Source organism: Aulostomus chinensis, chromosome 11 (assembly GCF_037954235.1).
Source record: "Aulostomus chinensis isolate RoL2024-O1b breed Wild chromosome 11, RoL_Achi_v1.0, whole genome shotgun sequence".
In the NCBI taxonomy this organism is placed as follows: domain Eukaryota; kingdom Metazoa; phylum Chordata; class Actinopteri; order Syngnathiformes; family Aulostomidae; genus Aulostomus; species Aulostomus chinensis.
In genome coordinates, this window is record NC_141330.1 from 2,231,197 (window position 1) to 2,252,609 (window position 21,413).

General features: G+C 47.8%; 3 protein-coding genes across 4 annotated transcripts; 1 reads left to right on the top strand and 2 right to left on the bottom strand.

Moving 5' to 3' along the window:
* Positions 1-2,589: 2,589 nt before the first annotated feature.
* Positions 2,590-10,966, bottom strand: scnm1 (sodium channel modifier 1). Its single transcript, XM_086217678.1, has 9 exons — positions 10,441-10,966; positions 6,432-7,538; positions 6,168-6,238; positions 5,994-6,082; positions 4,847-4,941; positions 4,504-4,604; positions 4,290-4,411; positions 4,096-4,213; positions 2,590-3,039 (listed from the first exon to the last, which is right to left on the bottom strand). The coding sequence occupies exons 2-9, from the start codon at positions 6,480-6,482 to the stop codon at positions 2,934-2,936; spliced, it is 753 nt and encodes a 250-aa protein (XP_086073804.1). The 5' UTR covers positions 6,483-7,538; positions 10,441-10,966; the 3' UTR covers positions 2,590-2,933.
* lysmd1 (LysM, putative peptidoglycan-binding, domain containing 1) lies at positions 6,194-13,097 on the top strand. 2 transcript variants are annotated; one of them, XM_086217680.1, is made up of 4 exons: positions 6,194-7,540; positions 8,010-8,317; positions 8,396-8,499; positions 9,315-9,461. In XM_086217680.1, the coding sequence occupies exons 1-3, from the start codon at positions 7,361-7,363 to the stop codon at positions 8,454-8,456; spliced, it is 549 nt and encodes a 182-aa protein (XP_086073806.1). In that variant the 5' UTR covers positions 6,194-7,360; the 3' UTR covers positions 8,457-8,499; positions 9,315-9,461. The 2 variants fall into 2 exon arrangements, with proteins under 2 accessions (XP_086073806.1, XP_086073805.1); XM_086217679.1 differs by lacking the exon at positions 8,396-8,499 and having other exon boundaries at positions 6,212-7,540; positions 9,315-13,097.
* Positions 11,061-19,882, bottom strand: tnfaip8l2b (tumor necrosis factor, alpha-induced protein 8-like 2b). Its single transcript, XM_086217681.1, has 3 exons — positions 19,467-19,882; positions 12,624-12,947; positions 11,061-11,887 (listed from the first exon to the last, which is right to left on the bottom strand). Exons 2-3 carry the CDS (start codon positions 12,939-12,941, stop codon positions 11,645-11,647), a joined length of 561 nt encoding a protein of 186 aa, XP_086073807.1. The 5' UTR covers positions 12,942-12,947; positions 19,467-19,882; the 3' UTR covers positions 11,061-11,644.
* Between the last annotated feature and the right edge of the window lie 1,531 nt (positions 19,883-21,413).

Consider the following 21,413-nt stretch of genomic DNA (forward strand, 5'->3'; position numbering starts at 1 on the left):
TCGACAAAACGTCCGTCATTCGCAAAGAATGCCGCGTTAGGAAGCCGTACAGCGGCAGCACGACGAACATGCAGACCCACTGAAGAAGAGCGCACCACATCACCGACAAGTCTACCGCCACCTCCCCGCTTCCCCGTCTAGTTCCTCGCCGGGCACCGGAGAAACATTGATTGCACTGTTGAAAAAGTCCCTTTAGGTTACACATTGAGTGTTTAGTTGTTGCTGTGTACTGTTCTTTTTACAGCAGTAATTATTGTTTAATTGTTTTTCTCTTTTATTGTTGCAGAACTCACTCAAATCACTGATTCTCAGTGGCCAGTTAGAAAGTCAACTCTAGCAGTTTGGCCGACGGTGTCATGGCCATTGAATGGTTTACTTGCACCATGTGAGGCCGTGCATTAGTTGTTCAATAATGTACTGTAACATGACCCGACTAGGACAGAGCACTTGTGTGATGTAGGTTTGGGATTGGAATCCTTTAGGATTTTATTGATTCAGATTCCTTAACAGTTGCAGGTCCGTCTAATCCGTGTAACTACAAAACGGAACCCAAAGGACACTCATGGGTTCATTTGGTTCTATTTGTAGACTCAGAATTATGATGGTCCTTGAAATTTAGAAGTTAGAGAACCACTGCTATTGTGATTGCATAGACGATGTGAAAGTGTGAGGAAAGTTGTTGCTGTTTTAAGATGGCAAAAAGAATTTGCATGAAGTGGTGCATAGTAAAAAAGACAAACAGCACTTGTTGAATTTACTGCCAGTGCCCATGAGGAATGAAGCCAAATCCTTTTGGTCGTACCAAACTGAAGTACATTTTTTTTAGGGCCTGAGCCGGAGGGTACTTCATTTAATTTCTTTTTTTTTTCTTTGCTTATTTGCATCATGTTGAATCGCATCATATCGCAACAAATTGCAGCACATCGTATCGCATTGATTTGAACTAAATGATTATTGCATCGTATTGCATTGTGAAGAGGGTGAATCGTATCGGCAGAAAATTATAATCGTTAAAAGTATCGTATCGCTGGCAGTGCGTCGAGATGTGTATGGAATCGTCCTCAGTGCTGAGATTCACACCCCTGGCGTACACACGTCCCTCATGGACTCATTTACTTCTGATCTCGAGACAAAGGATTGGAAAACAAGGCTTTACAAGCGTGAGTTGGCAAGTTTTTAGAGGTTGAGTCGGGCGTGGTCCAGCATCTCCTGCATCAGTTTCTGGGGCGTCTCACCTGCTGGGTCAGCTTGGCCATTATAGGCTTCCGTAGAATTATGACAATTAAGTGAAACATCCCCCCAGGTTGGTTTTTGAGGGTGAACTCTCACTGTGCTTTAATCCCTTTAAGACTCTCCTGATCCTATGACTTCCCCCAAGCACCTGAGCTATTTTTACCCCCCACGACCTCCATGTGAAACCCATCCCAGTCTGGGGGGGTTGAGTTACCTCGTTCCAAATATAAGAACCAACTTAAAGAGGCCCCCATGTGCACCCCGGGAGATTTATGAGCAGAGACAGCTGCTAACCTCTGAGGATTTTCACAGCATTGCTGGGGTTCTTGCCTTCGCCTCCTCGCGTGTTCAATCTACTTCTTCGTTTCTTTCAAAATGCTGTGACTGACTGTCCGGTTTTAAACCACCAAGGATTAAAGTTCTCTCAGAGCTCACGATTTCAATCCTGTGCAGCCATAATTGAACTTTTTAGAAAAATAAGTGCAGGAGTTTTTCCTGTGGCGAGGTTTTCGCTGGAGGACTGTGTACGTTGTCACATTGAAAGAGCCACAAAAACAACAACCCTCCAGTGGTGACAGAGCCCTAAAATAAGGAGGTAAAGTTGCTTCAGACTCAAATTAGAGGGTCACCATGTTAAGCCCCTCTGCCCGCTCTCACTAACCCGGTGGTGTTATCCAATTTATACCCAGCGAGGGTGAGGGACGCTGACTGGTGGGCTAATATCACCCAAATTAGCACCGACGCTGCCTGTCTGCTGCTGACCCAGGTTCCACCAGAGAGGTGACGGGGCTGCACTGAAAGGTCGGGAGGCAACAGAGGGACACGGACCGAGTCTCCTGGTGGGGTTAGGTGGCCCGATGGCGTGTGTTCAGACTTCCCTGGCGGTTCTCTTCCTGGAGTCAGACACAGGTGAGGTGAGGATGTTGTGTCCCTGCCACGGTTACTGTCCCACGAGGGGAGGCACGAAGGGAACCTGAACGAGACCAGCCAGGTGTCCTGGTCCCAGGCTCCAGGTCAGCAGGTGACACCGTACTGGGGCGACTCGTCTAAGCAGCCTTTTGCTGGTTCTGCGCCTTCATCACATGTTGACACATTTCCCCCCAGAGGTTACATGTCTCCTTTATTACTTAGAACCTTTGTTGTGAGGAACGTTTCTTTACCTGAAGGGTTTAACTTTAAAGTAGCGGGCAGTTAGCGTCTCTATTGGTTCCCTCGACTACAAGCCAAACCCAGGAGACAACCCTGTCGATCCGAACGTACTGCAAATTAAAAGTATGAAAAGTAAGTACTATGTATACAAGATACTGTGATCCTCAGTCACATGAAGCAAGTGCAGGTTTCTAAAAACAGCCTGAGTGCCGCTTTAATGAGCTGAAGGCTGCAATGGAGGTTAGCGACACACGTGTTGATGCTGGGGGTCGAATTCTAATTTTAAAATGTACACATTCGCACACGCGTGTTGGTACACAGCACAACTTCATAGTACAGAGTGACACTGTGACTCAAACCTAACTTTGCATGTAATTGTACATTTAATTGCACAGGAAAAGCATCACAACTCATGACGAGTCAGCAAAAGAAAATGGAGTGAACGAGTGGAACAAATAGTAGAGGTGGAGTGCATCCACACGGAGCTCAGGCCATTTCGTACCACTGTGGTACAAGTGTGTGTGTGTGTTTTCCCACATTTCGCTCTCTCCTCAGTGACCGGAGGGACCAGAGGCTCCAGGCTCCTCTTCATCAGAATCAAACTCCACATTCTCATCCTTGATCCACCCGCCGCTCCGGTCCTGCAGCCACCCGTCGCTACAAGAGAGGAAGAACAGAGTCTGACGTGAAGGCTGGGACTGATGCAGGTCTCTGCTAGCCACCATGTTGGAGCCACTGACTCATTAACACGACGCAAAACCTGAATATCAGTCAGGTCCAACACATGAGAGGAGGGGTTCAGAAGAGCAAATCATGAGTGTGTCATCACTGTTGTTGGCAGGTGAAAACCCCCTGCTGAGTCCTGGGCGGTTTCAGTTCTATGAGCATCACTGAGTGTAACTGAGTCTTACTGAGTGTCACTGTGCGTCACATGATTGTTACTGAATGTCACTGAGTCTTACTGAGTGTCACTGTGCGTCACATGAGTGTCACTGAGTCTTACTGAGTGTCACTGAGTCTTACTGTCACTGTGCGTCACATGATTGTCACTGAGTGTCACTGCGCATCACATGAGTGTTACTGAGTCTTACTGAGTGTCACATGAGTGTTACTGAGTCTTACTGAGTGTCACATGAGTGTTACTGAGTGTCACTTGAGTGTTACTGAGTGTCACATGAGTGTTACTGAGTGTCACATGAGTGTTACTGAGTGTCACTTGAGTGTTACTGAGTGTCACTTGAGTGTTACTGAGTGTCACATGAGTGTTACTGAGTGTCACTTGAGTGTTACTGAGTGTCACTTGAGTGTTACTGAGTGTCACATGAGTGTTACTGAGTGTTACTGAGTGTCACTTGAGTGTCACTGAGTGTCACTTGAGTGTTACTGAGTGTCACTTGAGTGTTACTGAGTGTTACTGAGTGTCACTTGAGTGTTACTGAGTGTCACTTGAGTGTTACTGAGTGTTACTGAGTGTCACTTGAGTGTTACTGAGTGTCACTGCGCTCTGATTCCTCTGCACTATGGCCACTCAGCAACGCTGGTGTTCACAGCTCTGGTCCTCTGATCCAGACAGAACACAGAGAGCTCTGATGCTACTGCTGCCGTCCACATGACAACATGTAGAAATCTGGTCGATGTGTCGACAGATTTTCACGTCACTGTTCTATAGTGAGCCTTCTGAGTTCCAGGTGCACTAAGACAAGAGCTCTGTACCTTTTCAGTTTCAGGTAACGCTCCAGTTCTCGCCTCCTCTCCGCTGTCACGGGTTCCCCCTCTAACGCTGCAGGCTGGCCCTCGTGGGCGTGCGTACATGGATGGGACTCTTCAGCGGCTACACAAGAACACACGTCCACAGTCACAGCTCAGGTCCAGACTCAGAACACAAGGTCGGCTGTCACAGACTTTACCTGAGGTGCAGTCGCTCAGTGAGGTGTTGTGTGAAACTTTGGTTTCCTGAGATGTTTTTTCCAGTTTCCTGCAGGTGCTTCTGGTGGGATCTGATCTTGCTGCTCCCTTTTCACATTTGGTACTTTAAAAAAATGCCAGACTTGTTAGTTTTTTTCCTCTTTTGTTGTGGGATGTAAATCATACAAGGACACCTGCAGGCTGAGCCTAACTCACCTGGTTCTTCTGTGGCAGCTGTTATACGGGGCGGTCTTCAGTAAAGCGTGATGGGTGAGCTTCCTTGTTTGCTCCAGTAGAGGGGCGGAGCTAGACGGCTCCTAAACACAACAAAAGAACTGGATGTGACCGAAAACAACACGGTTGGTGGAGTGTTTCCCTGACCTCCGGCCCTGAGAACAACTAGGTTTTCCATAGCTGTCAGGATGTGATGTGTCGGGGTCACAGGCTCGTCAGCACGGCTCGTTCAGCTGGATGAGCCCACTTCTTCTCTGAGTGATGGCGTCAAACGTTGTGGGGAGTTCACGTGCGAGGAGACAGATCAGAAAGAGTCCTGACTAACCTGCTGCTCGTCCTCGGCCTGGATGAAGTTTTCCTGTTGCCTTTTGGTGATTTCAATCTTCAGCTTTGCTTTCTTGCCATAGAATGCTTTTAATCCTAGAAACGATCAAACATCAGAGGTAGATCAGAGGTACAGAAGAGACAGAAGAGTCGGTCACTGTTAACCGTGAAGGGTGAACAGTGAAGGGCAGCTTTCATACTTTATTGCACCAACTGAATCACACTGCTGAGAGAACCCTTGTCATTCAAACCAGATTTCACTACCTGAGGAGGAAATAAACGTTCTAAACATGTTGATGTTCTAAAACGGTGCTGAGAGGCTGAACCATTGAACTGAAGAGTTCCTGTTTTCATGGAGTGAAACCAGAGATTTGTAACTTACTGTGCAATTTAATTTGTTTTTCTTCATTTAATTCAAGTTGATTGCATTCAGTGCTGAAAAACACACTGTTCAGGAGGTGGAGTTACAGGGATCCATGAAGACCTGTGGCTCTGAGGACAGAGGCGTGGAACAACCCCTCCAGTGGCTGGTGTTGGTCGGGGGACGACTGATGGGTGTAAACCTGCACTCATGTTTTGGGTGGATGTTTTTAAATTATTCATATACTCTCATATTTCATGTGCTTTTACTCGTTTTGTAGTGTGTTTTTCATACACAACGACCACCAAAAAGCGCAGACAGCCGAGGGGACAAAAAAGAATCTAATTTGATAAATCAGGTTTGCCTGCAGTCCAAACAAGACCTTCGGCTGGAGGCCTGGATCCAAGCGGGATCCCTCATGACCGCTTCTACAAGCGTCCATGCAGGAGGAGCCGCATCAACAATCACCTGATGTCATCAAGGACAGAGCAAACTTAACACTCACACAAACTACAACCTGACACCATGAGTGGACCATCTTACTCACTGAAGCACTTTTTTAGAACCTCCGTTAAGTCTTTAAGAACCAATTTGTCTCTCAGAACATTTCATGAGTGAGGCCCTACATCCTTACAACCACGTGGAAAACTTATGCTGATCTGCAGGGAAGGAACGAAACAAATTTACCACATTATGACCCCTGGAAGAAAATTCATATAAAAGACAAGAACGACCCCCATCATACTATCCAGTTTGGTTTGGCCCATCATGACCTTAATTGTCTCACCTGCCAGGTGTCTTTTCCCTTTCCTGTGCACCGTCAGCATATCCACGGTGTCAAACACGGGCCGGTAGGAGCACACGAGACAGGTGTACCTGGACACGGGGAAGAAGTCCAGCTTCAACTCCACGTCATCGCCGTGATGTGATTAAGGTGCAGTGTGATTTGGTTTTATTTCACCTTCCATTTTTCAGAAGTGCTGCTTCATCTTCTGGGATAAAGTTCGACAGAAGATCCGCAACACGACGTTTCTGAAGCAAAAGAATACAAAATTACCAATGCATGCCACAATCGAGATAAAGTTTAAATCAAACGATTAATAATCACGTTAATGTTAGAGAAGCATCACTCCTTCATACAGTTAGTTGGCTAGCTAACTGTAGTGCAGTGCTAATGATGAAAACATGCTCCAATCTCACCGAATAAAATAAAAACAACATTTACCTTCAGGATATTCAGCTGACTCGTATCATCCCCTTCTCTTTTAAAAGACATGACTAATTATGGTCGAATTCATCTATTTTGTGAATCAGAATCATTCGAAAATGAGATGGAATGTCACGTTAGCTGGCTGGCTAACGAGGTAGTGGGCTGTAGCTTTGGTGGTGTTCACCGACAGTTGGGAAAATGGGACACACGAGCTCTTGTTCGAAATTGATCTTATCGTTCCGCCAGGTTTTTAAATTGTGGATTTTCTTTTATTTGATAGTTTGTCAGGGATCATCTGAAGAATTTCAAGTGACTCATTTTGTTTTGTCTTTATTTATACTCGCTTAATTTTGCAACTATGTGAAGATGTTAAGTCATCAATTAACAGGTTGACTCTTGTTTAGATACGCCACACTTCTCGTGGATGCCAGGAAACTGTAGCACGAGATTAAATATTAAATTAAATCGAGATAGTGGATTAGCTCTTCTATTTCTAGCCGTGCGTCAGATTTGAGGTTCGTTCCACTGATTTCAATTCCGTCGGAATGCAGCATATGCGAGGAATCATGGGACCTGAGCGGTAGCCATGGCGACACAGAGCAGCAGACAGCTGATCACGAGGGACAACAAAACTCTAAACGCTACGACTTTCCTTGTTATCACATCTCATTGTTAGAGACAGAGTCGTAAACCTCGGCCTTGAGTCCGTTTTTGCCCGCCGTTCCGGTCAGGTTTCGGCGGGTAGCGCTCGCGGGGCGCAGGTTAATCAGCGGATCAAGGCGCTCCAATAACTAGCTAGCAGGTTAGCTTAAACTGCTAGTCCGCTAAGTACTAATCTCTGGTGGGAAGCCGTGTTACGGTGAGGTGAATGGTTTTGCTGGTACCAGCAATGTATCACCGACTCGTCAGTTGACAGCTGTAGTTTAGCGAAGTGGTTCACGACCATGTCCGGGGAGCGGGCGCCTCTGCCCCCAGGTGGGAACAGCCTGCTCCGCGGGAGCCGCACCAGGTCCTACGGCAGCCTGATCCGGTCTCCATTGTCTCCCGTCCGCCGGAGGCACATCGAACACCAAATTCAGCCCGGTGAAACCCTGCAAGGCCTGGCCCTCAAGTATGGAGTGTCTGTAAGTAGAACCAGCCTGCTGTTAGCTTTCAAACTACCTGTGACAAGACTCATGTAGTAGTATAACTTATAGTGGAATATTTCATAGATGTAATATAACTAGCATATGTATACATGTGAATGCAGTAGATAAACGAGATTCAGCTTTCAGAAACAATAAATTGACAACAAATCTGTGTGTGGAGCCAATTATTATTTACATGATTGCTTTTTGATTTGTTTTGCCTTTAAAATCCCAAGTTAGCGTTGAAAATGCTCATCAGTCACAAAGTGAGCCTCTGGTGACGGCCCTGCACTCAGGGAGTCTTGACTTGATTGTGGCAGCTGCAGTTGTTGAGACACATCTGCAAATTTGTGATTTCAGGGGTGTTCGGCAACATGAATCAAGCGTGTCTGAGTCGAACGCCAGGGTAGCCGCTTGTGTTGAAAGCCTGTTTCCACAAGGCTAACCAGATAATCCTCTCTTCCAGATGGAGCAAATTAAAAGGGCCAACAGACTCTACACCAATGACTCGATATTCCTGAAGAAGTCCTTGTCCATCCCTGTGCTGCCAGACTTGGACCATGACGGTAACGGTGTAGATTCGTTAGAAGAGGACTCTGAAGGTTGTGGATCTTCTGTGAACAGTTTCTTAGGAAGTTCCTCTGATATGAAGCAGGACGACCACGGAGGTGAAGCGTCGGACCTAACTCCCAATGATTTTTTCAAAAGGCTGGATAACTTAATAAGCCAGTCGAAGCAGGCTGCGGCTCAACGCTACCAAGAAGCAGAGGGAAGGTATGAAGGCGTTCTCTGTACTCACACCTGGTCGGGCTCCACAACTGTGACAAACATGGAGGCTTGTTGTTTTTGTAGCTTCTGTTTACAGAGAATCAGGAGCAAAGCTGCGCTGGCGTCCACGCATCACTTATTTTAAGATGTTGCGCCACACTCAAAGACCCGGCTGACTCTTAAATATGGTGCGTACTGTCAAAATAAAAGCCTCGGGTTGCAGGTCCCAGGGTGCTTGTTTGGGGTTTTTTGCTTTCGTTTGCAGAAAGAACAAATTTTACAAGTCCTGTAGGTTCCACTGCAGAAAAACTTTTCAGGGTTGCTGTCAGACAGATAAAAAATTCCAATATGAGGTTTCTATCGTGTTTATTTGGCATCTACTTTCAGTTGGAGCTCTTGGTTTCGCTCAGGAAAATTTCGTGATCCTGATGGAGTTGCAGGTTCTACGTTGGCTTGTACAGAAGTACACATTCACTCCAGAGGAGAAACTTTCTGAACTGATAAAATACCTTTTCATGTAACGAACAACCCGGTAATTAAAAACAGCAGAAATACAGGTTTTCATTGAGATGAGAAATCGTCAACTGTTGAGCGGTTGGTGAAGAATGAGTCATCCAAAGTTTAGACAAAATAAAACTGGATTCAAATGAGTTTTCTCTTTTCAGAGAAAAGAACAGACCTGCTTTAGTATGAACACTTTTCATTTACAGTTCTGGTTCTTCAGAAGAAGAAGGGCAGAAATGTTTTCTTTCATTCAAACTAATCTCATTCGTGCAGGAAAATGGCAGGTTTTTTGTAATTGACAACTTATTTTGATGCTCATTTAATCGTTTCCGTATTCATCATTAATTCAGAAGAACGGGATCTTTTTTCTCAGGTGACTGTGACGCGCGTCATCCACCGGATCTCCAACGACGATCCGTGTCTGTGTGTTTGGGACGCAGCATCAGAGACAAATGAGTGCTGATGTGTGTCTCTCTGCGTCCTCTCTCTGCACTCACAGGGTCGCTGACCTCGAGGCAGCTTGCACCAGCAGGACGTCCACCTGGCGGCCCCTGACGAGGTCGCAGAGCGTCCTCTCACCTCCTGGGCTGCAGCAGCAGGCCGCTCACGTGGCAGTGCCCATCACCATCACCAAACTCACCCAGAAACTGAGAGAGAGGGAAGATGAGATCTTCCAGCTGTGACCAGGAGAGGAACCCTCCCAGGACCTGAGGGACAGATGGAGGAGCCTCTGCTCTCCGCTGTCGTGCCACACTGTCGCCCACATTCTACTGCACTTTTGTAGCCTTGTTATTTACTAGTGGCGTCTGCAGAGGGAGGCAGGAGGAAGGAGGAGGGAGAACATTAAAGAGAGAGAATGGAGTCATGTGAGTGTTCATGTGGTCGACTCCTGGGCGTGTCATTGGCATGTAATGTTGCCTCCCGGCTGATTATGCAGAGCTCAGTGATATTGATGGAACGTTTAGCCACAGCACATCAAGTATGAGTCAGGGTCACCAGAGGCGACGGCCTGTCAGCGTCACTGAGCTTCATTGGTTTGATCTGTGACACAGGAAACACAGGCAGAGGAAACCTGGCCCTCAGGGCCTCTGCAGGTCTCTGTGCCGCTATTTCAGACTTCATGTTTAATAAAAACGTCGGAGTCTCACGTTGCTTTTATCAAATCCTGGTGATGGTGACCACATGTACATGCGCTCCATGTTGCTTCACTCATCGACCGTAAAAACCCTAAAACCTGCGACATCGGCAGAAGAAGACGTGGACTCAGGAAAAGGCTCAGTTCTGTCAGTGTGAACCTCATCACTCAAACGTGGGTGTGTTTGAGCGGCGTGAGGGACCGCACTGTCACGGACGCGCTCATACATTCTTGTAAATGCAGCAGTATTTCTGCATTCATGATTATTCATGACGTTTATATTCCTGCTAACTAGGCTGAACCTCCTCACTATAATTGACCGCTTGTCCTGTCAGGCCGCCGCTGTGCTGTTTGATGTGTGAACGAGCCGCCGCTGTTGATGTCACGATGCTGTCAGTCATGTGACTTGGATGGCAATATTCAAGGCCCACATTTGGTTCTTGCAGTGCCTCATCAGGGTACAGGAGGATGAGCTGATGGCAGTGTCTACCTGGGGGTGTGTCTGAGGGATGTACGCATCGCCGCTTTAGCAGCCTCCTGCTGTGAGAGTGCTTGAAGTTCATCAGGGTTTGGGTTTTTTTCTCCTGCACGACTTCCTGTTGAAGGCGGGGGACACCTGCCGCCTACTGGTCGCTGGAAGCTACCTGAGACCGAAGATGAACAAGAGCAAAAGTACCCAAAGTCTGTTGACAGGCTCAAACACATGTCTGCGGATTACTGGATTACGATGGTTCCAAATATGTGGATTCGACTGGACGATGTGCCAGAGCGTTTTGTTCATCTTCAGTCTCGGTCAGCTTCGATCGTGTCGCGCTGTGAAGTCGAGGAAACCTGGGCCGACATTGCAAGCTCCTACCTGCCCGAGGCCCTCAGCAGCTGCGCTAAGTGGGTGTTGGGGTTCTCAGATGGTTTTAGGGGCCAGAAATGTCTGGCTGCACCCCTGCGCCTGGCAACAAGTTTGAGCTCAGCACTTTCTGACTCCTGGTTTCACTAAGAAGTCATGAAGGGAAATATGTCTGAAAATAAAGAGGATTAAAAAAAACAGGTTTTGACAAAGAGCAACTTCAAAATCCTGTCTGTGGTGGAGTTCAAGGAAAAACCAAGTCACAATTGCAGTCAACACTTGTACGATTATTTTTTCCTCTCTAAGCATCAGAAAGTACACAGCGTTTTGAGGAATAATCCGCTGGAGCTGCGCTCTTTATTAGTGGCTGCGCTGGTGTCCGCCTGCCTCAGAAGGTACAGCAAGTTGATACAGTATTTTTGTTTCAGGCGCTGGCACATCATCTGTCCACTAGATGGCAGTGCTGCACTACAGCAGTTTCCCTTTCTGTTCCCTGGAAGCATCCAGCCAGTTTACCTCCTCCACACTTCATCAGTAGCTCTAATCATTTCAAGGTGTCAGCTGTGAACACACTGGATGACATTTCAAAATGCTGAAAACAAAGCAGGAGCCAGTTCAAGTCTGGTGGTGATGTCCTATCATGTCGCGATCATACAGTAAATACCTCCTCTAAACATTTCAAACTTGAGGGATGACTGCCGACGTCTTCTCATCCCACGTGTTCTTTGAGAACAACAGGACAGCATTTAAGTTCCCAAATCTTGCGGCTTCAGTCCTCAGCAGCACGAAGACCCACCTCATCCAACAGTCCACTTCCTGTTGAACTCCCACTGCCGGTCGTCTTCTGACGTCATATTGTCCCGTCCTCCACCAGTTTGTTGAGTCCTTTGCAGATTTTGGTGAGGTGGGATCGAAAGTTGCTGTTGGGGTCGTACAGTTTGGTCAGGAGCTCTGGGTCCGAGTAATGGTTGAAGACGTGGTTGATGCGACTGTGCGATTTAGGGGTGAGGTGGGTGTTGACCAGCCTGAGCAGCAGATCCCTGCAGCTGGTCAGGAGGTCGGCCATCACCGCCTTGTCGAAGGTGAAGTCCACCTGCAGCGGGAAACACGTTTGGTTGGCTTACATCACTCGGAGCATGACATCAGTCACTGGACAAATGAGCCTAACCCGGTTCACGCCTGAGCAAACTGAGGGCGCGATGGTGTCGCTGTCCTCTGTCAGACTTCCTGTCAGTCCTCGAAAGAACCGTAAAGTTTACAGCTTCTGTCCACGGAGGCTGTAAGGGTTTTTGCTATAAATGGCGGCAGCCTCGGGCGCTGTAAAAATGGCAGGTCACTACCTGGAGCAATTTATGTTGAGTTGCGTGACGAAAGCTGAATCTGGGTCGATAAATTTAGGTCATGGAGGGGGCGTTTGAATAAAAACCACAAATCACTTCAAGCTTTTTGAGCCAAATAAACTTCCCTTTGACTCTTTGGTGAGAAGCAGAGACATCGTACAGGTCGTCGTTTTGTTTTTGTGTGTCTGGATCAACTCTTTCCCTAACAATGACCTCACAGGCGTCCTTGCTGTCGCGTGATGACCGCCGCTGGTTTGTCTGGCAGCAGAAGGGTGAGGATGGGAATTTGGAGCACTGATGAAGTAATCGGTTCAGTTTTGGGTTTGATCCAGATCTCATGACGTCATACCCCCAGGACTACAGGAGGAACCACAACAGCAAAACATTTTTTTTCTTTTTTTGGAAGCAAATGGACCGAATTCCTTCCTCCACCTCAAACGTGTGACCCGTCTAACGTGAACGCTTCATATCACACATTGGCCAACGTACCTCGTAGAAGCTGATGGCCGTCATGGCCCCCTGGTGCAGCTTCTTCTTGAAGTCTTGGGCCATCCCCAGCTCCTCCGTGCTGAAGCGGTTGTTCCTGAACAGCACGCCGATCTTCACCGCAATCTTTATCAGGTCTTTGACCACCTTCTGGGCCTCAGATTTATTACCACAGTACTCTTTGGAGACGCGGTACAGTTCATCCAAGATCTCGCTTGTGGTGTCGTCAATGAACATTTGCACTGAGCTTTTGCTGGCCATGGAGCTGAGGATCTTCTTCTGGGCCTTTAAGGCCATGTCCTTGGCACTGAAGGCGTCCATGGCTGCCTGAATAGATGGAGCACATGACAAAGAGAGTATATTTTAATGACAATGTTCGTGCTCATACACCTGATGAATCATGGCCAGAGTAAATTAACAGCTTCCAACTACGATGAGAAAAACCACAACTTCGACCTCCGCTCCTGTAAATCTTCCACTGTGACATCATCGTCGGCACACCTTCCTCTCAAGGCCCAAACATAAAGATCGAACTTTGACAAGCACCGATTTCTCCCAGTGATTTTGACTGTGTTTTGTGCTCCACACAGAATGGTGGACGTGTCACTGTCAGCTGCTGGCCAGGCGCCGCCGTCCGGCTCCTGAATGACTTACAGCCACCTCAGGCCCGGTCAGTTCAGGCTGAGGAGCGGCGTCGTTCTTCTTTCCTCCGTTTCATAAATAAGCACCAAATGTTCCCACAGGTCTAAAATAATGCGGATATATTTATATACTGTATATACAGCGGCAAGAGGAAGCAGAGCTCTGTGACACCTGGGTGCTCAGCACTACTTGAGTCATTCGCTGCCCGGCAGGGGTCTGGTCCTGGGAGGGACCGGGACTGTTTGTCATTATGGAGGCGGAGGAGGGCAGCACGTGTTCAAACTTCCCTCATCATCTGGGATCGGAGCTCTCACGCGGCAGAGTTTCCCGTTCACCAGTGACAATATGAGAGCTCAGATTTGAACAGCTACCAGAAAACAAACTGAACCGTCCTGGAAGCTACGACTGGATGTTGAAGACCCTTTGGTGAGCGATGGACCCGACAGAGTCTGGACAAGAATCATGAAATGAAGCCCAGTTTCAGGTGGGGGGGTCAGACAGAAACGTGGCCCGATCCAGGGATGCTGTCATCTAAACGCAGGGAAGTGAAGTGGAAAAAGAGATGAAACAAAGTAAAGGTTGCAACGAGGTACAACTGAGCAAAACTGCTGGTTCTGCAAAGCAGACGAGTTCTGTGACCTGCGGTTGTCGTGTCACAATCCGTCTCTCTTGGTGCGTCGCCAGCGGGCTTCTCAGGATGTGAAGTTGAAGGAATCATAAGAACGAACGCGAGGCAGGACGCCGTCCGAGCTGCAGCCTTTAAGTTTGTTAACTTATTCTGTCATTAGTCTGGCTTTTCTCCTCATCCTGCTCAGGGTCATGGAGAGCCACTGTCAGCGAGGCGAGAGGCGGGATGACAGTGGTTACCGGTCGCCTGTCAATCACAGGCCCGACACATAGAGACAGGAAACCAGTCACATTCACGCCGAGGGGCAGTTTCAGGTTTCCACTCAAGCAAACTTCGAGTCAACAAATCTTGCAGTGAAATGTTCCAAAATTAGGCAATGAAAGATAGAGAATTAAAGCATTGAAACTAAGACATTGTGCGTAGAAAAGGTCTTTTTTTATAGAAGTCAAATAAACACGTTTGTGGTTGAAGGCTGCGGCGCCCGATTTGATCCTTTTCCGATTCTGAAACGTGATCATGGAGTTTGTCTATGTGTTCGCATGTCGGCTTCCCCTCCCGATGAGAAGGATCCATCCTCTCTGTCTTTTCTGTCCAGCCGCCATTTTGTCAGGTTGGATCAATGCTGCGGTTCACATTCCATCACCCAGAGTCCGTAACCTGGGAGGATGCCTTCATGGACTGCACCCCAAACACCTGGACTTCTGAGACACTGGGCGCACGCTCCAGTTTTTGAGGCCAAACCTGAGAAATCTAGATTTTTACTCGCTGATTTTGCTCTTGATTCAGCATCGCCACCCAGGGGCGCATCGCCGTCCAGAGGCACTCGGCCTCCGCCCGCATCTGACATGGACAAAGCATGAGGCCGTGTTTACTGCCTTGTACTAGTGTTTGTTTTTGTATCTGACAAACACATGACGCCAACCGGGGGAAACGCCATGGAGGAGAATCCACGGAGGCGTTTGATCTCTCCACTGGGATTTCAACCACACCTTAGATCCACAACAGCCAGCTACACCTGGGAGGCCATCAGCACACACACAGCACTCTAATAGCCACTGTTTATCTTTGATTGGCAACTCAGTTTGTGTTAATTCTGCTGGAATAAAGCTCCATGTTTCCAGAATCTCCAACTGAACAAAAACTAAAGCATTCAGCAAGGCTGAAACTCACATTTCAGCCTCTATCTATGTTGGTACTGGGCAGGCGATGTCAGGCTGAAGTCTCACATCAGAACAGAGAAACCTTGAAATGACCAGAGGGGCGAGACGCGGGTGGAGCTGGTGTGCGTCTGTAGATGAACCACACACGACCACACAGACGACGTCTTAAACGGTGAAGTTAAGGCGAGCGATTCTACAACAAATCAAGTCCGAGTGTCAGACACCTCATCATCATGAGATTCACTCGCGTTTGGAGCGCTGCTCGTTTCCTGTCACTTCCTGCTCTCGGTCCCAGTCCTGGCCTGTGCAGACAAGAGTTCCAGGGGAGCTCGGAGGCTGCATAACAGGCAGGTCCATGCCTGCTGATTCCAGATTGCATCAGAGCGGCCACCTCAATCACCGGCCTGCCTTCTGGCCACAGAACCATCAGAAGCTGGTTTATTGTCCTCCAGCTGTCACCTGATCGACGGATTGATGAGGATTTCTTTCACGTGGGTTTTCTTTTGTGCGCCTGCTGTGCTTCCTCAGGCTCTACTTATTCACAATCGTGACATCACATTAACGCACGATCGCTGGTGAATGACCCGATCGTGAGTCAGGACTGACATGTTGGGACGGGGTGATTTCAGCCAGATGTCGAGATTTTGCCAGTTTCTGATTACGAAACCGGTGCTTTGAGGCAGAAACCTGTCCTTTAGAGAGGGAATGTCGGGATTTCACTGGAGGTTCTGTCTGCAGGGGTTTGTGGGGACGTGACCTGCGTTGTCTTTCACTCTGGACTTGAACTCTGGACCACAACGTGGGAGGAGGGAGGCCAAAAGCCAGAGCCCCTGGACACTCACACCATCCTGCACAAGTCCATAACTCTTTGCCGACTTCCATACGAATGTTTCCCGAGAATACGACTGCTTGTTAGACAGCACGATGTGACAATCTTCTCCTTGTCAAACGCCAGTGATGCACAGTTAGCACCGTGAGCTCGCGGCTCCTCGGCTCACTAACGACCTCAAAAGTGAGCCGGGTGCATTAACGACCATATAATGCTAATAAGGCCGGTCTCGCTGTGATTCTCCTCATCCCGGCGCTCCTCAATCCCTGCCGCTGCATCCGTAATAAGCAAACAGACTCTTTTATAGGAAATGGCTCCCGCTCTGTTTGCATGCGCGGCCATTCATTCTGAACAAGTGCTACATTTCTAATTGCTCTCTTTGTTACAAAAACTTCAGGTTCCCTGTGGGGAATTAAAGAACATTCATTAGATTAATTTCCCTTAACGATGATAATGGAAGTGGAGCAGCATGAAAGCTCTTTCACATTCATGTTTCATTTTCATTTATTTGCTAAAAAGACTAAAGGGAGTTGTGCAGTGTGTAGTTGGAAGTGTTCCGCTGGAGAGAGACTACCTGCTGCTTCTGTGAGTCGAGCTCCTGTGTTTTAATGCTGACCTCCCAGGAGGTCGAGGCTGTTTGGAGAAACAATGATGTTGCCATGATTCCACTTGTATGTAATGGACGTTGTTCACTCAGTCACGTCAAGGACGCTTTCAGTGTTGAGCAGAGCTTTTCCTGGTCCTGATGGACCCAAGAGGAGCTGCGAGCGTCGTGTTGACATCCAGCGTGGAGTGACTGCATTACATGTTCAAGTGTTTGTTTGGAACTGACAAGCGCCTGGATGCTGCCGCGGATCCATACTGTCAGCTCAACAACATTTTTTAAAAAAAGAAGAGGAGGTTGTTGTGTTTACTTGCAGAGTTACTGTGGCAACCAGGTGCCGAGGAATCTGTAAATGGTCATGAAATGGAGAGTTGTGATTGGTGGAGTCACTGGGCCAGACAGGAGAGGTAAATATTTAGCATTCCTCGGATGACTCCAACAGCGAGCCTCAGTGTTTGTGTGCATGTTCAAACTCGTGGATGTGCATTTTTGAGTAAAAGAGGTTCTGGGTTGGTTTTGTATGGAGGCACAAAGTGTTGGCTGCGTGTGATCGTGTCCTCCAACGTGTGTGTTTGCAGATAAATCTCACAACGCTTTGAAGGGGAAGCATTTTGACTCATCAGCGCCTTACAGTGTTTTTAGAGGGCCGTGTTACTGCGAACCCGACAGATCTGCATCCCTGATACTCATCACCAGGCCTGGGGTTGTGTCGACCCACTGGGTGGTTCAGGTCTCTTTCTGCCTCCCGCAGCCTTTGATCAGATTGAACAATGAGAACGTTCTCGACAGAACGCAGAGAAAAGCCGAGCCAGTCAATGGCATGAAACGGGGAGAGGATCGTAGAAAGGTCAGACGTTTGACTGCAGCTACAAACACGTTCACTGCTGCTGGCGGAGCAGAGACGCCAGCGTCTCCTGCCGTCACTGGCAGGGATGACGGCCCTTGGTTTCATCTAAGTATCGACACTACTTTACAGGAAGGGCACATTAATAAGAGTTGTTGCTTAGCAACAGACAAGTATGCTAATTAAGCATTACTTTGGCACAATTAACCATTTATTAAAGATCTTTGTCAAGTAGGGAACAGGCAGGACACCAGCTTCCCCCTGCTCTCACCTTTGCTGCGGCCCATTAGTAAATGATTACTAGTCACATTTGTTAACTGTTAACAAAGCAGCTGCTTTCAATGGGCCCTCATTGTAAAGTCCTCAGTCTGCTTCACAATCAAGTCTTTATTGATGCAAGCGGAAAGACGACAAGAAGATTATTTATTGCTAAAAGCCACAGTGCAAAACCTGAGGTCAGAGGCCCCGCCAACGCCATCATCACCGTTTGAGCTCGAAAAACAGCGGATGATGTAACACGTGATCTAATTATTCATCTGCTTTCAAGTTAGCTGAGGGCTAACTGGAAGTAGCTAGCTCTGCTCTGCTACAGCTAGCAACAAAAAACAGCTCTTGGCGCCACGTAACTCTTGCAAAAGTCAAGTCTCACTATTGGAATTCGATCTGTTTGCTCTTATTAACTTTTGACTGAAGTTATAAGAGCTGCACAATTCAATCAGTTAGCCAGATTCAGCAGAGAGCTAACTCCTGCAAGCTCGACACCGCCTCGTCTGAGAGAGTTAGCTGGCGGCGATGAGCTCACTGAGCTCGTGAGAACTTGTTTGGCGTTGGGGTTGTTTCTAATTGATGCTCCTTTACATGAAAATCAAATTCTCTGAGTAGCTCGCCGTCATACAGCACGTGAGGAACAGTGACAGAATCAGCACCAGCCGTCGCCTACAAACTCCCCTCCAGAGCAGTAAAAGCGGCGGTGCTCTGTCTTTACTGAGAGCATTTTTCTGAAGCTTTCTTGACACAGCGGTTTGCTAACCTAACATTCAGTTGTCCCTAGAACCGGGACAAACCAACCTTCTACAATGAAATATACAAGGGAACAATGACTGGAGTGGGAGGAGTCAAAACAACAAACATGGCCGACACACACACAGCGAGAGGTTAGCAGCGTTAGCTTAAACGTTTTACTTTGTGTTCTAGTTCCATTCTGCTGAGTTGTGATCGATGCGTCTTTGAGCGCTGATGTCACTAGCCTCCTCTGTTTAGCGTGTGTGTGTGTGTGTGTGTGTGTGTGTATCCATGATGCTAGTGTGTGTCCAGCTGTCCTCAGACCACCAGACTCAGAAACATCAGCTTGGTGCAGGTGCTTTTTGGTTTTCCTGACCAGATGCACAGGAAGTTGCAGTTACAAACTTGGAACCATCAACTTCCGACTAGCAACCGTGCCTCTGGTGCAAGACCCCGGTCTCTCGACTCACTGGCACCTCGTCATTGCGCGGCGGATTGCGGTTCTGTATGTTTTCAACTTGGCGTGTGATGGAACCACCTTCCACACAGTCACAGTCTCAGTTCTGTTTGAAAGCAGGTTCAGGTTTTTGTTTCCACAAAATTCCTGCATGAATCTTTTAGTGAGTGACATTTTGAAACCCTCCAATGCACACGTTACCATTTCTCTTTCAACATTGCACAACTCCTGAGTTGCTCAAGCTTGCCGCCCATCTGCGTCTGCGATGCTGTAAAAAGGAAGCGAAACACGCAGCAGTTGGCTCCGCGGCGGCCAGTTATCCGCCTTCCACTTGTGCTCGTCCTCCATAACTGGACCAGAATGTGATTGACCTCTCGGCGATTCACTTGAAGTCAAAGTGGGCCGGGGAAGAAGGGGAAAGTCCAGCGCCTCGAGATTTGAGTTGAGCAAGCAGACATGAGCGCTCCACATCTGTTCCTGTCACTAGTCTTGTTCCAGCATGACTGAGCACATACATGCACGTCTCCAGCTCAACATGGGGAAGTGGACAGAAGTTGCTACAGCTCAGGCTCTCTCTGCTGGGCTTCTACCACCGATTCCCCCCAAAACAACCAACAAATCAGAGGGTTCTTTGTTTTTCCTCCTTTTTTTTTTGCATTTTACACATGAATGTGTCTTACCTGTGGGTGCTGAGTCCCCCTCCCTCCTGGTTTCTGTCAGGTCTCTCTCTGTCTCGCTCTCTGTCTCTCTCTCGTTCTGTCTCTCTGGCTCCGAATGACGACACAGGCCGGTTGAGTTAATGAGATCCCTTCATCTTTACACGAGCAGAACCAAAACACAGAGCGACTGCCCTCCTGCTGCGCCTCTGTCAGCGCCTGCCACCCTGTCTTAAGATAATGTTGAGTTGTACTTCCTTGAGGAACTAAATTGCTATGACACACCCCTCAGCGTTTGAGTGTGTGTGTCTCTCTCGCCCTCCAGCCTATCTTGCGTTTCACTCTCAGATTCAAATGTAAACTTCTCTCTCCTGCCCCTCACTCCTCTCACTCTGTCACTCTCTCTCCCGGCTCGTCTCTGTATTGCTGATGTTGTGCCTCTGCTTGTTCTGACAAGTGAAAAACCCCAGAAAGAATTTAGCAATAATCCAGTGATGGAGCCAGTTGAAAGGGGAGCGGCTTAACCCCTTTTTTTGTGTTCACCTTCACTGGAATGCTGCTCCTGTCAGTGCTGCAGTTCACCGCGTCTCTGCTGTGTATTGCGGCGAGAAGCCGGGAGTGTCTGCCATCCGACACAACACGTCCACCGGCTGAGGGGAGTCCTGATTTCATATTCAGAGATTAGCAACTATTCTTTGACTCCTGTCTGTTGTCTGGCTCGTGTAGTTGCCTGTGAGTGCAGCGGCTGTGAGCAGAAGGCAAGAGTCCTCCGCCCGTCTCTCCCACGGGTGTCCAGTGGGACTTCTGGATGACCTGTAAGTCTTCTGCTGGTCAAAGGTGGAGCTTATGGTCTTCTAACATGAGCACAAAGTCTCAGAAGCGCCTGAGAAATGACAAAAGTCGCAGTTGAGCCGCAACGCGGTCTTGCTTGAGTTTTTGTGTTTTATGGCATCGTTTGTTCTTGGGACTTTTTACTGTTGAACATTTTTAAACAAGTACTCATTCATTCAGAACACTTTTATTTCGTTTTGACATTTCAGCAGAGTGTGTTTGTTGCGCGCCTCCCCAGCATCGGAGGGGTTTCCAACCAACGTTTTGCATGGCGCAGACGACACCTGAACTCCAGGTTTCCTCGTTGATCACAAATAACAGTTTTCTTCAGAGACGCTGGAGCCCGATAGGAGGGGAGGCGATGTTGCTCTGCTGTCTTTCATTTTAAAGTAGTAGCGCTTCATTTTCATCAGTGACAGTCGTTACTGACAACTGTTGACACATGCTTACATCATGGGCTCCGCCCCACTCCGCCTTTACTGTCGTCGTGGCAGTGAAACGGTGGATGAAATGTTTTGAGCATCACAAAGCAAACAAGCGAACGCAGGACTCGTGTCCTTGTGAGAATGTGACTGATTTAGTCTGATAACTCGAGAAAGTCTGCAGGGTTCCCACTCCTCTTGGCTGTGGGCTAACAGGAAGTAGCCGTGTTGGCTAGCGTGCGTTTCCGGCAGCCATGATTTTGGTTTGAATGTAAGAGATGTTCATGTATGAGAAAATATGATGCTCTGCAGCTTCGAGTCCGGATGGGAAACAGTCAAGGAATATTTAACAAAGACGTGAGGTTCTTTTGCACAAAACAGGCAGTTTGAAAATTCCAAACATCACTTGAACTGGAATACTTTGAGTACATTTTTGTACTTATCCAGTTTTTCTTGAGCCAATACTTCAACTTTTACCTTCTTTTTTTCTCAACAAGTATCTGTACTTCTACTTCAGTAAAGAACGATAGTATTTTTTCCATCCCCGCAATAAAACCCAACTGACAATGAATTCCAGCCTCTTAATCTGGCATCGCACCTTTGTCTCGGATAAATAATTAGTCACGGAGAAGAGAATAATTCATGAAGTAATTTCCCTCGGCGAGGGCAGTAAAACCAGAGGGCCAATATCAGCTTTATGAATTAAGTGTTGAGTGAG

Bases quoted from the DNA above. Each gene is read 5' to 3' on its own strand.
- scnm1 (XM_086217678.1), bottom strand. From the start codon at position 6,482: ATGTCTTTTAAAAGAGAAGGGGATGATACGAGTCAGCTGAATATCCTG. The intron at 6,239-6,431 runs GTAAATGTTGTT...CTTTTGCTTCAG, and splicing joins GTCAGCTGAATATCCTGAAG to AAACGTCGTGTTGCGGATCT. The intron at 4,942-5,993 runs GTGAGACAATTA...GATCGTTTCTAG, and splicing joins AGGGAAAAGACACCTGGCAG to GATTAAAAGCATTCTATGGC.
- lysmd1 (XM_086217679.1), top strand. From the start codon at position 7,361: ATGTCCGGGGAGCGGGCGCCTCTGCCCCCAGGTGGGAACAGCCTGCTC. The intron at 7,541-8,009 runs GTAAGTAGAACC...CCTCTCTTCCAG, and splicing joins CCCTCAAGTATGGAGTGTCT to ATGGAGCAAATTAAAAGGGC. The intron at 8,318-9,314 runs GTATGAAGGCGT...CTGCACTCACAG, and splicing joins TACCAAGAAGCAGAGGGAAG to GGTCGCTGACCTCGAGGCAG.
- tnfaip8l2b (XM_086217681.1), bottom strand. From the start codon at position 12,941: ATGGACGCCTTCAGTGCCAAGGACATGGCCTTAAAGGCCCAGAAGAAG. The intron at 11,888-12,623 runs GTACGTTGGCCA...TTCCCGCTGCAG, and splicing joins CGGCCATCAGCTTCTACGAG to GTGGACTTCACCTTCGACAA.